We start from the raw sequence: 16,347 nt of genomic DNA on the forward strand, positions 1-16,347 counted from the left end.
TAGTTTTTAGTTTTTTTTGTAGTTTTTGCCTTTTTTTAGTTTTTTTAGTTTTTTAGCTTTTTTATTTTTTTTATTAGTTTTTAGTTTTTTTTGTAGTTTTTGCCTTTTTTTAGTTTTTTCAGTTTTCAGTTTTGTCACCTGATCCAGTTTTTTCAGGTGACGTCACCTGATCCATCCACAGATCCACACACAGACAACTTATTTTTATATATATAGATATATATAAGTTGTTTGTGTACTGACGTCATGTTTGTTTGTCGACTGTACATGACGTCATTATAATAGATAAAGTATGTTTTTAAAAAATTATTTTTTTAGAAATTTTTAATATAGATCTTAAAATGGCAGAGGAACCTACAATGGCAGAAGAAACAGCCGAGGAAGCTGCTCAAAGAGCTAATGCCAAAAGGCTTGCGGCTAATAGAGAAAGTAAGAAAAGAAAGCGTGCCGAGGAATTACAACAACAGCGTAAAAACAGGCTTGCGGCTAATAGAGAAAGTATGAGAAGTAAGCGTGCCGAGGAATCACAATATCAAAGATAAATTTTTAATGTAGATCTTAAAATGACAGAAGAACCTATAATGGCCGGAGAAACAGCCGAGGAAGCTGCTCAAAGAGCTAATACCAAAAGGCTTGCGGCTAATAGAGAAAGTAAGAAAAGAAAGCGTACCGAGGAATCACAACAACAGCGTGAAAACAGGCTTGCGGCTAATAGAGAAAGTATGAAAAGAAAGCGTGCCGAGGAATCACAACATCAAAGAGAAAATTTTCAATATATATCTTAAAATGACAGAAGAACCTACAATGGCAGAAGAAACAGCCGAGGAAGCTGCTCAAAGAGCTAATGCCAAAAGGCTTGCGGCTAATAGAGAAAGTAAGAAAAGAAAGCGTACCGAGGAACCACAACAACAGCGTGAAAACAGGTTTGCGTCTCAAAGAGAAATCGCCAAAAGAAAGCATGCCGAGGAACCAAAAGAGCAACCTGAAACAACCTGGACAGCGAGAGTCAAAACGTATCAAAACTGAAAATGATAGCGATGATGATTGGGCTTGGGCTTTTGACTTGGATAAAGTCATCAATGCCTACCAGATTTTAGTTAAAAAAAAACAAAGGTTCGGCGATATGTATTTCATAGTGACGAAAGACAAGTCAAGGTAAAACAAACCAAACAAATTGAAAGTGATACCGATGATAAAATAACGACGTTGAACGGACTATCGTTTCCCAGTTGCAACATCTTTTCCACATAAATAATAATTTAGTGCTTCTGTTCAAAACAGCAATCGAATTGATGCCTACTGATACGCAACTATCAACGAAGTGGCAATCGTTATGGTCGGTGATTTGTATATGACTTCAAAGGCTTTGTATATGACGTCTTTATAAGTATATAAGAAGGCGTTTCAAAGAGAAGTTTTTATTAAACTCATCGATGCTACGATGTCCTACAATATCCTATCATTTTTTGGGATGGAGCCGACGGCTATCACTTTAATATTAAATTGATAGATCCTGCCATTAACAAAGAGATGGATAAGAAATGCAGCGCAATAAAATTTTATGCCTACAGATTCGTCATTTATTACATTTATATATAATTCGTCTTGGGATTAGATACAACAGGTTTTACATCCTGGACAATCGCCGGATCATAGACATGACATTACGGCCCGTGTCTTCCGGCAAAACTTGCTCTCCTTCATCTCCTACAGAGTTATGGGAGAAATACAAATCGCAAATCGCCGATAATATACTCCAACGAATACGGCTAGAAAGGTCAGATATGACCTTGGACTTTACAAGAAATTTATAACTGCACTTTAGTTATGATTGAAGATTTGCTGCTTATCTATTGCTAACAAACTTCTCAAGCATTTGGGAATGCCTTCACCTAACCGTACTGTTTCTATTTCTACTTGTGTAGAATGGGATCGTGAACAAAGTTACAACACAATTGATCTATTGTCGTATGTTACAGACCGGGACACAGGGAATATAAATGACGACCGGGACACTCAAAGAGAAATTACAGACCGGGACACCGGGACACAAATGATAATCGATATTTTTCTGATATCCGATAATGACACTGACCGTCATATCGGCCTAATAATATCAGGCGACCCATATATCGATCGGGCCTTACTCCAAACACTCCAGGTGTTTTCCCCTAGATTTCTTTTGGTACACCTATGAAGCTGGGTGGAAAACACTGGAAGAAACCTATTCAATTGCCAAGCACTATAAACTCAAAAATAGAGAGAAAAAAGAGATAGAGAAGAGAAAGAAGGAAAAAAATATAAAAAACCTTTACCTTAATGTCGTCAATTTTGTCAATAATACTTCCTTTCTTTACTGTTTTGATAAAGGCATATCCCGTTCCATTATCTGTGATTGTCACACCAAGAGCCTCTTCTGTTTTTGTAATTTCTATTTCCTTTGTTTGACCTATAATAAAACTTTCTGTAGCGTTCCCCAGAAAGAGAACTGTCGCTGGAAAGCTCTTCGTTAGAATATTAAACATTTCGTTCATTTTCTTGTAAAATGGGAAGCAAAAATTCAATGAATAGCCACGTTAGTATTATTTATTACCAGGGTTAAAAAAAAAACGTACGATCTTGCATTCAATGGTCTTAGACACTTACATTTTGAGACGGAAGAAAAGTTGATCCATTTTTTTTTTTATTTTACGTCGAGTATTTTTTTTTTTTTTTTAGTTTTTTTTTTAGCACCCTGCCTCTCGTATATAAAACTATTTGAAAAAATTTGAGCAACTTCCTCGTTGATTAATTTTCCATTCAATTAATTCAGTAGCTAACTTGTCAAAATCACCTCTTGAGTTCTATTCTGTTGCCCAACCTTTGTTTTGATCCTGGGTATCAGTGTTCTTGCTTCTTACATGAATTGGAGCACGACCTGTAGAAGACCCCTATATTTTTCTAATTTACTTTCTTACAGGATTAAAGGCAAGATCTTGAAAATTTCTGTTTTTGGGGTTAATATCAAGACCCCCCCCCCATTAATCGTGATTTTACTTTTATATAAGTAAAAGAATTTAGATTTAGGCAATGATTCAAAACTTTCAGATTAGTCTTCAAACTTAAATTTAGTTTAAAAACAGGTGCTATTAAATTCAGTGTTAAAGCACGAAATACATCAGCCTAAAAGTTTTGCTTGCTCCCTAGATAGGCCCATCTTATTTCTGAGAAGGCATTAAAACCACAGCTTTCTGAGATCCATCATGGGTGGGAACAAGAGGGCGTTTGATCCCACTAAATTATTTTGCCTCCCCCCTAGATTTAAAAATTACCTTGTCTTGGGACTTATTGACTGAAAAAAGTGCCCTTGGTAATTTCATTAAAAAATTGGAAACAACAAAATTGTCCTACCTAACTTCAAAAATAAAGTCCTCCATATATTTTTGTGAATTGACCCAACTGGGATGACATGATGATATCATCATGCGAGGGCTGAAAAAACACTGAAGCCCCTCACATGTCATTGACAAGAGCCAAGGCCTCGGCGAGAGTAAAGAGGTGACATCATGTCATTGTGTTAGTAGCCTATCTATAAGCATATCTAATGCGTGGTTTAGGCTTCTATAACAAGATGCCCCCCACGAGGAATATTAAATCCTTGAACTATGAAATTCTCCGAGCTTCCCGAAAAAGAACGCAATTTCCATTTAAATATGAAAATGAGAAATATTTTCATTGAAATTTCGGTTTAAACAGAAGGATGCGGCAAATTTTTTTCAGGCTCCCAACGTTTTGTGGATAAAATTGAACTTGATAAATTTATAAATTGGAATCACTAGAGATAGTGCATTCTTTAATTTTATTTATTGCTATCAATTTTTTTTTAATCATTAGCAAGAGTCGCTCCTTGGAGTTTGTAACCGCGACTGTTAAATCTTTAAAAAATAAACAAAAGGCCCAATTTTTGCATCACCGATAAAAAGGTCCTTTTAACACCCCCCCCCCCCCTTAGACGATTTTCTGAAGGCACTCATTATGCTCCTCCCACCTCTTATGCCCCAGCAAATGTCTTAATGTGATTTTTTTTTATTATAAAGAAAACAATTTTGTGCAGCAAGAAAGGCTCTATCACCAAGCAGTGCTCATATTCATACTTAGTCCAAGTGAAAAGAAATTAGTGATTAGTAATAGTATCTAGAACCCCCCCCCCCTTCCGACGCTCTTCTATATTTACCTACAGAGTCAAGGGAATTTATAAAATTTGAGCATACAAATGTACTTTTATGAGGCATCAGCCTCCCCTCCAAGTACAATATGACCCACTGGCCCGCCCCTAAAATAGATGACGCTCATTTATGCATAACTACATGACTCCTTAGAACTACGTGACTCCTTAGGGACAAATGTGCCACTCTGAAGCATTGATGCCTCTGAAACTGAGAAGCACAATGTACAATTTTTTGATAAATTTAAATCGATTCAGTATCTCAGAATTTTCAATCGATAGGAAATTGGTCCTCTTTAGGGTAAAACAGTAGTTTTGTGCCACAAATGACAGAAAACACCGATTTCCTGTGGCAGAATCCTTTTGGCTATATCAAAAGGGCACTCGAAGTGTAATTTTCGTTCAAACGAGGCTTCCTCCGATTTTCTAGGACAGGCAGCTCGATGCGATAACCCTTGAACACGCATCCATGGATCTTTAATCTCGGAAAAACCGCAAATTTCACACTTTCGTAGATACAAGTTGGAAACTTCTACAATAAGTTTTTTTGTGCTGAATTTGATTGTATATCTTTTATTAAGAGCGCTTGCCTTTTGGGGGTCTTTCTTCTTTTTTAAAGAGACCAGGAAAATGTTAACAGGCTGTTAGTTGGTGATGAATAACATTAAAATGGATAACATTTATTATTTGGAATTATTATAAAGAGCCATTTTTTGTCAGATGAAGTGTTCCCAAAACTCTTTTTTTCAAGTTTTTGTTATTATTAATCTGGGCCACTCTCTATAGATCGTTACCACAACCCGTTTTATGCTAAACAAAATAACTATAGTTATAAACAGTACTTCCCGTTTAGTGTTTTGTTTAGTTTTTATAGGTAGTATTTGGAATTCAGAGATTGTTCGTACACAAAACACTTTGTTATTAAATTAGATATTCCGATAATAATTATTGTCAAATGGTGTAATAGCTTAACTTTTCAAGGTATTAGGAACAAGGACGGCTCACATATCAATAAAAAAAATCAAGAAAATATTTAAGGGGGTGATATAGGGCTTGACCCCCCTCCCCCCCAAAAAAAAAATTGTCCAACTCGTGAAAAAGTAACTAAAATGAATATAAACACATTTTTAATGCGTTTTGCACGTTTTTCTTATGAATACCCTCCACAGAAAATATCCCCCCAAATGAAGATCTAGGATATGCCTATGGGAAAAACATAAATTGAATAAAAATACGGATGTCATTTCACAAATCGTTCGCGCTAAGGCTTACAATACCCTTCAAGTTGAACTGAGAGGTAGGAGCTGCCTTGGTTCTTTCAAAAAGAGAATAAAAAAATATCTTGTTTTCAAATAGGTTAAATTGAATAAAGAATTTAAATAAATAAGTAAATTTACTAATTATTGAGTTATTTTTTTAAGTAGAGATTGTAGTGGTTTGCTCCTGGATGAAACGGTAGGGACTTGTAAGGATTTTATTGAAGATAGGTGCCATGGTTGTATCGTGGATTGGAGGGAGGGCCATATTGCGTAATAGGTTTTGAGGCGTTAAGGGACTCACAATGCATTTTAGTTGGTATATTTTTGTATCTTTCTTTTTAAGCTGATCTTCCCTCAGTCCAATATACCACCCCCTAGAAAGAAGCATATGTACAGAAATGCCTGAAGCAGTCCCGTGTCTCATTGCGATGGGTGGCTGTGAAAACTGTGTATTAATATTAAACGCCAGTTTGCAAAGCATCTTTCTCTGCATCAGAGTTCAATTATTTCGTCTTATTCAGAAGAAGCTCGGTGTCGGCCAAATATGTTGTGGTCTAGTCTTGTAAAAGATATACCAAGTCAAATACCGTCTCGTATACCACTTTTCTCACTGGTTAACGTCTTCAAACTAGTTACAAAGTGAAACTCTGAGATTTTTTTGCATGTTTCTAGACCGGGACTGATAATTACAAACTGCTTGATTATTTATGCAATTTGTAAACTGAAGAAAAACATCTAGAGAATTTGATGGGATATCTGCACAGCATTTGTCGTTCTGTGCTGAATTGCTTATGGAACACTTATCAATCCTTTACCAAATTAAATAAAAAAAATAATTTTTTTAGCTGAAAGTAAGGAGCGACATTAAAACTTAAAACGAGCAGAAATTACTCCGTATATGAAATGGGTTGTCCCCTCCGCAATCCTTCGCTCTTTACGCTAAGGCTTTCAATTGTTTTAAAAAGTAGAATTGTGGCAAAGAGTCAAACTTTAGCGTAAAGAGAGAGGGATTGCGGAGGGGACAACCCATTTCATATACGGAGTAATTTCTGCTCGTTTTAAGTTTTAATGTCGCTCCTTACTTTCAGCTAAAAAATTAGCTTTTTTTATTTAATTTCTGAACGTTTTTAAATTAATACATGTTTGGTTTTGGCTCTCCGCACATAAATTATTAAAATGAAATTTGTATATTAATTCTTTTTTTGACTAAATGGCTTTCTCTTAGTTTTGATCAGACGATTTTGAGAAATAAGGGGTGGAGAAGGAGGCCTAGTTGCCCTCCAATTTTTCGGTTACTTAAAAAGGCAACTAGAACTTTTAATTTTTAACGAACGCTTTTATTCGTAAAAAATATACGTAACTTAAGAATTAACTTACGTAACAAACTTTCATAACCTTATATTTTTATTATGCACACGAGGGGGTTTGTACCCTCGTTGATACCTCGCTCTTTACGCTAAATCGTAAGTTTTGTACCAATTCTTTAAGAATGACCCCTGAATCAGAAAGACCGTAGAATAAATAGTTGAAATTACTAAAAATACTTTAGCATAAAGAGCAAGGTATTTATCTCCTCCTAAATACCTCGCTCTTTATGCTAAAGTATTTTTAGAACCCCTCATATGCGTAATAATCTCTGTTCGTTTTAAGTTTCAATGCTACTTCTTCCTTTTTATTTGAAAAAAACGTTGTCATGTTTATTTTTCATTGTTTTCTTATAGTAATGCTAGAAAATCCTGCGCCCTTTTCATTGAATTTTTCTTCCCCCATGACAGATTCCTGCAAGTAAATATCCTCCAACATAGCCCCCTCTCCTAAGCCCTACCCCCAAACAAAATAAAATCCCCCTGGAAACGTCTGAACACTTCCCAATAACCATTACTATATGTAAACACTGGTCAAAGTTTGTAACTTGCAGCCCCTCCCCCAGGGATTGTGGGGGAGTAAGTCATCCCCAAAGACATAGTTATTATCATTTTCAACTGTGCTGAACAAAATGGCTATCTCGAAATTTTGATCCGTTGACTTTGGGAAAAAAATGAGCGTGGGAGGGGGCCTAGATGCCCTCCAATTTTTTGGTCACTTAAAAAGGGCACTAGAAATTTTCATTTCCGTTAGAATGAGCCCTCTTGCGACATTCTAGGACCACTTGGTCGATACGATGACCCCTGGGAAAAAAAACAAAAAAAAAAACAAACAAATAAACACACACCCGTGATTTGTCTTCTGGCAAAAAATACAAAATTCCACATTTTTGTAGATAGGAGCTTGAAACTTCTACAGTAAGGTTCGCTGATACGCTGAATCTAATAGTGTCATTTTCGTTAAGATCCTACGACTTTTAGGGGGTGTTTCCCCCTATTTTCCTGAATAAGGCAAATTTTCTCAGGCTCGTAAATTTTGATGGGTAAGACTAAACTTGATGAAACTTAAATATTCAAAATCAGCATTAAAATGCGATTCTTTTGAGGTAGCTATTGATATCAAAATTCAATTTTTTAGAGTTTTGGTTACTATTGAGCCGGGTCGTTCGTTACTACAGTTCGTTACCACGAACTGTTTGATGATATTTAATCTGGGATTGGTCCCTGATTCTTTTTCAATTGGATGTTTGACTTCTATCCCTAAGAAGAATAAACCCCCTTCTGAATGTTCTTCTTTTTGCCAAATAAAAGTTGCAGCTGTATTTTGTAAAATTTAATAATTTGAAAAATTGATAATTGATAAAATGAGAAATAAACGTAAAGTTCAAGCCCACCAGTTCGTTTTCAATCTCGCCTTGGATGTGGCCATGCCATTTCTGCTTTGGTATCTGCTTAAGTTGATGCAAAAAAAAAAAAAAAACACGGTGAAATTATTGCTTTAGCAGCCCATGATGTAAGTGGCGCATTTGATTCACTTATCAACGAGGAGATCATATTTGATTTGGGTTTGCCCGGTGTTGATCCCTGCATCCTAGCCCCGCTGGCTGACATGTATGAAAATCTGAAAAAGGAACTGAGGCTCCTCCTATTAGGTAAAGAGTGTGCTAGTCTCTTATATGTTTCTGCTATTTTTTGCGTTGAAATTCCCTCTTCCCAGTAAAGAAGGGATAAGAAAGACAAGGTGCTGTTTCATCACCGACAGTGTTTAATGACAGTATTATAAGGCTACAATCAAAGTCAGTTATTACTTATATTCTGCATAGTATTGATTTGTCTTTGATTGGTTATGCAGTTGATTTGCTGAGCCTGAGAATATTTCTGTATGAGCTAGAAGCTAATTTCAATAAAACACGACAAAACTAAGCCAATATTGGACTCCAATTTAATATTGAAAATTCTGAAGTGCTGCTTTTTAGCCCAAAATCAGATTTTGGTTGGAGCGTCACACCTGGTGATTCTATTGTTGAGCTTGTGGATGATATTGTATATCTGGGCCTCCCAATTGGACGGTCAATACTAGGGGCACGGCGGTTACTGCTCTCATTTTCAGAAGCGGTATTCTTTTACGCATAGCTGTATAATGACAAATAAGGGGAAGTTTGATCGTCATCTGCTGACCCAAGTGTACAATGCTATGATTTTGCCTCATTATATTTCCCTTTGCCCATTTTGGCACAGTTTTACGGCTACATATAAAATGAAATTGCGCTCAATGTACTACAAGTATGCAAAGTTTTATCTGCGTTTACTAAAGTGGACAAGCAATATGTAGCCTTTTTTTACCAAGTAAATGGATGGAAAATTACCTATTAAACTATATAAATGTAGAAACAATTATTCTTGAGCTTGATTTTTGATTACTTATACTTTATAAAAATTTATATGTATGCTTAAGATCTTGAAGAAGATAAATACAAAGATTTAGTGATTAACATGAATGTCTTGGAAGAAAAAACTGATATATGTTTTTGGTTGCGAGTGATGATACAAACCATATCATTGAGGAGATGACCTAGATGCCAAGAGTCAAAATTTAGTTATCTTGGATAATTTTGTAACCGAAAAAGATCAGGAAAAATTAATGATTTATTTGGGAGAGGTATAAAACGAACACATCAATAATTTATATTTCTCAGGGATATTTTAATACACCTAAAATTACGCGATTAGACTGTAACTATTTTGCATTTTTCATGTGTTGTGATCCCAAAAAATTGATAGAATGAGACAAAACCATGCATCTGACTTGAAAAAAGAAAAATTGCATTAACTAATTTAGTGAAGCAACAAAGGATCATCGATTTATGCTAATTTATTTGAAAACCAATGATGGATCTCTCAAATACAGAAAGAAATTGGATATTCACTTAATAAAATTTGAGCATACTAAATGAACAAGTTTAAAAGTTTAGGAGGTGAATATCGAAAGTATGCATGTAACGAAAGCAGATTACTGGATGATGATGGCAAACTTGATTTACAATTGAAACGATTAACTAATATAGGGCATCTAAAATCAGAAAAACTATGAATTTACATAATGTGAAAATTATTTTGCACGATTTCAAGGGTGAAGCTGTTAACTAACAAATTCTTACAAATCTGTACTTAAGTGAGGATATAAACAGATTGACTAAAATTTATCAATCACCTTGCAATACATTGACTAGAGTTGATGATAAAAGACTATTAGTAAAAGATACCTTAAAAGTAACAAAAGAAGATAATAATTCCGAAAATAGAACCATTAGAAATGTTGCAAACCCAACCAATGGTGCAGACACAGATAATTATTCAACTTTCTTGTTATATTTGAAAGGTAGTATTTCTTCTTTTACTCATCCTAAAATATTGGAATAAAGATCATAATCGTCAGAAAAATATGAACTCTAATAAAGATGCTTGTAGGTATGTGCTTCAAACTAAGTATATGAGTCGAAGTGCTTCGTAAGAAACAAATAAATTATGTGTTTGTTATCTTTGTATTTGAAAGGTATAGAATGATGTTTTAAATTCTCAGGGTTTCAATTTGTGGAGATTTCCAATTAATTTTTTTTTAATTTTGATTCTTTCAGACATTCGATTCTAACATTAAATCTCGATATGTCTGTTGATAAAAAAAATAACGAATTTGACTCAGATTTAGCATAAATAAGAGAATTCTCCTGCAAAAATTTTGATATATAGACATATAATTGTGGAAACATGATTGGATGGGATGCATCAAAATAAGCAAAAAAAAAATCCTCAGTGGTATATATAGAAGTTTAGACAATTTTATGGACAAATACATGCAACCCCTATACAAAAACACAACTATATTTTCTGACTGGTTGGTATTGACTGGCTGGTATTGAGAATTGCTGTTGTATAGTTCTGTGTTAAAAAAGGAGTTCTTATTTTATTTATTTATTTTGTGACATCAATCGTTCCATTTTTGAGCCAATTACATGATTAATATAGCGTATGCAAGAAAAGATATCTAAATAGCTAAGTCTATTTACCCCATCTTTATTAAACGGCTGTTTCAGTGACAAATTTGGAGCTACTAAAAAGTGCACAAACAGCAATTGTTTTTTAATGATATTTTGAAGAAGCAAAACGAACGAAAAGTTTCGGCTTTAAACATATTCTTAAGTAAATTCACTATTTCTTATCAATGTGTTTGGTAATAATATATTCTTTCAGATGCTCTCTTTACCCAAATGGTGGCAAATATTTGATTAAAAGTTTTAGAAGAATAATGTCTAATTCTTACCTTTTCTGTGAGCAAAAATAAAATCATCTAATCCAATCATTCCACCAAGTAATTTAGTCATGTCCACTTTGTGCGTATTCAAAGTACAATACAAAATCTGAAAAGAAAAAGATACACTAGAGCTAAATCGTCATACCAAGGACAGTATAAATCAAATCTAATTTTTTAATTGCTTAGGTGAAGACTTAGACACTAATATATAAATTAAAATAATTTGGATAAATCAATGATTCAATGGTTCGATGAAAAAGACCACCATTTGCAGTTTTTAGTAGTAGTTCACCAAATTTGGAAAAAAGGAAACAGCAAATTACACAGACAAAACTAAGCTATAAACCTATTACCCTAAATCGTTTAAGATGTTATGCTTGAACTTGAAGATGTAGTTGTATTTGAGAAGTGACAGATTGTTAACAACTGAATTATCGTAGTCTAAAAGCGCTGTCATATTTCACCAATTAGTTATGCTTGTTTGTTTTCAGTCAAGCGTGGCAACATTGATGAAAATGTAGTACTGCATAAGAATTTTCTAATTATGAAACAACAACAAAATAATTCTTAGAACTTCCCAATCAGGTATAAATAGACCTATTGAGCTCATAGTCTATTGTTGGACTATTATTTCGATGGTCTATTTATTTTGAGAGCCTCGGTACTTTTGGCAAAACAACAAATATACTGAGGAATAATAACATCAAATTTCGTAGGAAAAGCTATTGAGCCGTGCAAACACATAAGCAACCACACTCACAAAAGCCCGAAGAACAAAACACAGCACCTAATAATACAAACCAAAAATAAGAAAGAACACAAAAAGGTATAGTTTTTAGCCAGCAAACAACAATCGTAATAATTCTCAACGCCTACATTCCTTAACAAATTATCCCGTCAAACATCCCCTATGTTTAGTCCCTACACGAACGAACTTACATAATTGTTTAATAGATTACGCATTTCTCTTATGCCACTAATCAACACAAACTCCCAGACATTTCCAAAATATTCATTCTGCAACAATTAGAATCTTGTTAGTATGAATCCTGGTGTTTCCAAAGGTCACTTCCATAGCCAAAGATCTAAAACCGTAATAAGGTTATGTTCTGTCGCAAAAAATTCCGGCACTATATACTAGGAATCCACCTTTCAGACAGAATCTAAAATGACGAAAGTCTGGAGATACGGAGATCACCCACATGTCTCCAATACTATCAGAGAGAGGAAACTGAGATGGTTACCCACACAATTCACATACCAGATGACGAAATAAGAAAAAGATGTCTCAAATGTCCACTACTACCGGCATGGAAGAAGAAAACAGGAGGCGAAAAGAAGATATGACTTGCGACAGTGAAGTTTGATCTGGAGCCAATAGGAGTGTTCAGAATATACAGGCCATCGTTGGGATTGTTAGTGGCTAAAGGACGTGGTGCTTGCTACCCTTGAGTGAAACCTCTGGAAGGAGACATGTCGTCGTCTGCTAGATGTCACGATCAACCTGAATACAGCTTAAACGTGCAACAAGCACAAGTAAGTAAGTACAACTAAGTAAGTTAGTTTTCGAACCAAAATTCAAATATGAGGAATATATTTACAGGATTGAAACAAAAAAAATACAATATACGAATTTTCGTTTAGACACCATAGGAAACTTCCGAAGTAAGACCAGAAAGAAAACATGATGAGCAAAGACTATGGTATAATGGCTATAGTGCATTTTCTTATCGAATTGACACTTCAGCCTGGAGAAAAGTCCGTTGAACTATCTTCATTTCTACTTTGATGCATTAATAATGAGCAAGAGCGTTGCTCAAATGGGTCTTCGGCATCGAAACAAAAGATTTTAGAGAGACGTGGAAGCAGAAGTAGAAGTAAGGCCAACCTGGATCTAAGGGTAAGGAGCACTGCAACCAAAAACCAAAGATTTTTTCATTGAAAAAGCAACTGCTAAACCGATATCAAGTACACCAGATTAAAGGCTGTCGACGGTTTTCTGTCGTGGCCGCAAAGTGCCCTACATAAAGATATCATCCACATATGAGAGATAACTCACTTTGACAGTCGGCTCCAAAAGGAATGGTGGTATTTTACATGTGGCAGAAGAGGGCACATTGTTGCAAATTCGTGCACAAAAGACAAAAATTTCTTTAACTCCTCTTTACCGAAATTTGATTTCTATTGGGACATTCACTAATAAATATTTTTGGTACCATCGCCATAGAGTGGTACAGATGAATGTATCTGCCCCATACTACAGGAGAGCCGATTTATCTTTAAAGGAAGTTTCAGCCAGAAAAAAATTGTTCCCAAACAATTGTCACAAACATGTCAATTTGGCAGAGAGTTTGAAAAAAATACTTCATCATAGCCTACTAGGCTTAGCCTATCTCAGAAGATATTTATAGGAAACCAACAAAATAATTTGATAACTCTAGAGGCTATTGGCAGTCATGGATTTGTTGTCCTTGTTAATAGTGTAGAGACTGGTCATGCTGCTTTACTGCATTATAAGTTTGGAATATTATGATTCAGAGCCTCGAGCAATTTTCTCCAGTAACCATTCAATTTGTTTGAAAAAAGTTCAGTACTTATATTTTATAGTGATCGCACTTGGTTTTTGATCTATAATGAAACTGGTTTTCTGTGTCCACTGGGAGATGATCAGCTTCTTGACCGATATAAAAGGTATGTATGCCGGCACATTTTAATTAAATATTTAATATATACAGGTGGTTAGGTACTTACGATAATGCTTTCTGGGCGGCCTGCTTTCCATCATTTTCTGTTGTATTTTCGATAACTTTATTAATAAAGTATTATATTTTCATCATATTTTAATATATTTCATTAGGATTAAACCTAACTTCACTTCTTTAGTGCTGTCACCATAACAAGTAAGTACCAAATGTGCTAACAAGCAGCCCCCTACCCCCAAACGACGTCCCTGCTGCTAACAAGGTCAGCAAACAATTTTCTGTTACCTCACGGAAATACAGTTGTTAATAAAACTGTTAGCCAGAACCTGTATTAGGACGGTAGACAAACGACTGTAATATTTAAAAATTGTTACTTTCGAAACTTAAATTTGTAACTAGCGTAAATCGGTATGTCCATTTTCCTTCACTTTTAAAACGGATTTCTAAGGTTTATAACAAAGCTGAAAATGTCATTTAGGAAAATAAGTATTCATGAGTTTTCCCTTTATTTGATCCCCAATAACTGTATACTGTCTCGTACCCAAGTTTTAATTTTATCTCAGCTTAATGGTTACCTCCCTCAGCCCCTAAGTGTACCACCGCCTCTTACCTCCGATCAGAATAATTATGACTCCGTAATGCAAAACAATCATATTCATATTCCTTTTATTCGTCCTGTAAGGTCAGATTTCAATCCTATAATAGTGAGTTATATACTGTGAAATGCGATGAATAAATCAGGTCTAAGGTGCCACTCTTTTAGGTTGTTCAAAAAAGGAAATATAATTTGTTTGGTTTCTTAGAAGTATTTTTTTTTATTCTTTTTTTTGTGTAGGATTCATTGAAGTTTATTTAATCTTATTTAATTCATTTAATCAACATAATCTATTTAATTTTTGTATTAAATATTTTTTTTTGTTTTCTTTTTTTCTATCCTCTCTGTAAGTAATTTTTTTTTCAGAACTGATGACTAGTATGTCTTCTTCCTTCTTTACAGGCCAAAGTGGCTTTGGGGGAATAATATACAGTATTATTGTATGTGTATTTCATCATGAACAGAAATATTATATTCCATAAAAAGCACTCCAAGCGTCATTGATGCAAGGCAAGAAAAAGAAAAATTTGTGACGCCCAAAATTAACTGCAGCTGCGAGAACACGAATGAACGCTCATGTTTGCTACTAACTTTAATTCAACAGGTTTTGGTTTAAGTCACCTGCATAGGAGCAAAAACAAGTGCATATCCTTCAATGCTTAGAAATTAAAGCTAACATGCAGTTTATTTTCAATTTTTGTGCATAAACCAGTAGCTGATACCTGGTCAAAAACCATGGTAGGGTGCAGTTGACTCCAGGAAATAGGTTAAAAATAGTAAACATAGGTGGGGGGGGGGCAAAAGCTATCAAATATCAGAAGTCGGAAATGTTATATATTAGCACATTTTGGTAGCTTACGGTAAAAATAATTGAAGAATGGAGCAGCTTAAAAGTAACTTGCCAGTCAAGGACGTATCACTGGGTGGGGTTACCAGGTTTGAGCCCCCTCCATCAAAATTTTATGCAACTCGTAAGGACGATTTTTTAAACTTAAAAAAATATATCTCCCCGAAGAAAAATACCCCTCTTGCCTCAAAAAAAATTCTTAATATGCCCTTGCTGTTAGTTGATATAAGCAGCCAATAAATCAGTAAAACAAAACTATAAGTTAATATGCCAATAAGTCAGTAGACAACATGCGACTCCGATGCTTGCATCAAAACTTATGGTTTTGTATAGGCTCTTGTAAACTAACCACTAACAAACGTAGGGTAGTACTGTTCAACAACCATTCATAACGGTTCAAAATGTATTGATTGATACCGTGACAATGGCTTCGCAGCTCCCCCGCTCCAAATGAAATACAGCCCCAGACTGTAAACAAAATTCTTAATTTATTCGTAATAGCATTATTTTGATTTCTGAACCAGCTGTTAATACGAAAGAATTTAAAAAAATAATACAATTCAACAGAGTCAGCAATCTTTTGTGTATAGTCTAAGAACATCCCTATCTTGCTCCTTTAAGGTAGGAGGGCTGGGACGTATTTGTCATGACACCAGCCATTATATTTGGAAGTTGTGTTGAATGGAGAATAAAGTGGTGTTACTCTCTTGTTGCGAACTAATTAGTTCAGAATAGACCATACGTCCAACTGTTACCCAAATTTAGACGTGTCCGTGAGATCGATAGCAATTGACTTAATTTAGAACAGGATTTGCAATTTTTAAATTCAATACAAGCTGATAATTTACCTCTTCTGGTTGTATGTCATAACATTCAGCAATCTTTCCATATAGTTCTTTGACATTAGTAAATCCAGGTATAATTCCAGTTGGTGATCCATGAGCTAGTTGGCAATGGAACGGCATTATTTTTTAAGTTAATATTTTTACTAATTAAGTTAATATTTCACTTTTTAAGTTTTAATATTTTCACTAAAAAAGCATTCAAGAGAAACCAATATTCACTCT

The 16,347-nt window shown here is 34.7% G+C and overlaps 1 protein-coding gene across 2 annotated transcripts in view; it reads right to left on the reverse strand.

The window, feature by feature from the left end:
• Nucleotides 1-16,347, reverse strand: part of LOC136024880 (PDZ domain-containing protein GIPC3-like) — a 101,719-nt gene extending 85,372 nt beyond the window's left edge. For both annotated transcript variants that reach the window (XM_065700411.1, XM_065700409.1), the window contains exons 1-3: nucleotides 16,129-16,347; nucleotides 11,146-11,242; nucleotides 2,316-2,449 (exon numbers count right to left, since the gene is read on the reverse strand). In XM_065700411.1, coding sequence (XP_065556483.1) covers nucleotides 2,316-2,449; nucleotides 11,146-11,242; nucleotides 16,129-16,245 — 348 coding nt within the window. In that variant the 5' untranslated portion in view covers nucleotides 16,246-16,347. The remainder of the gene's footprint in view (nucleotides 1-2,315; nucleotides 2,450-11,145; nucleotides 11,243-16,128) is intronic.

The sequence above is a fragment of the Artemia franciscana genome, chromosome 3 (assembly GCF_032884065.1).
Source record: "Artemia franciscana chromosome 3, ASM3288406v1, whole genome shotgun sequence".
NCBI classification, from domain to species: domain Eukaryota; kingdom Metazoa; phylum Arthropoda; class Branchiopoda; order Anostraca; family Artemiidae; genus Artemia; species Artemia franciscana.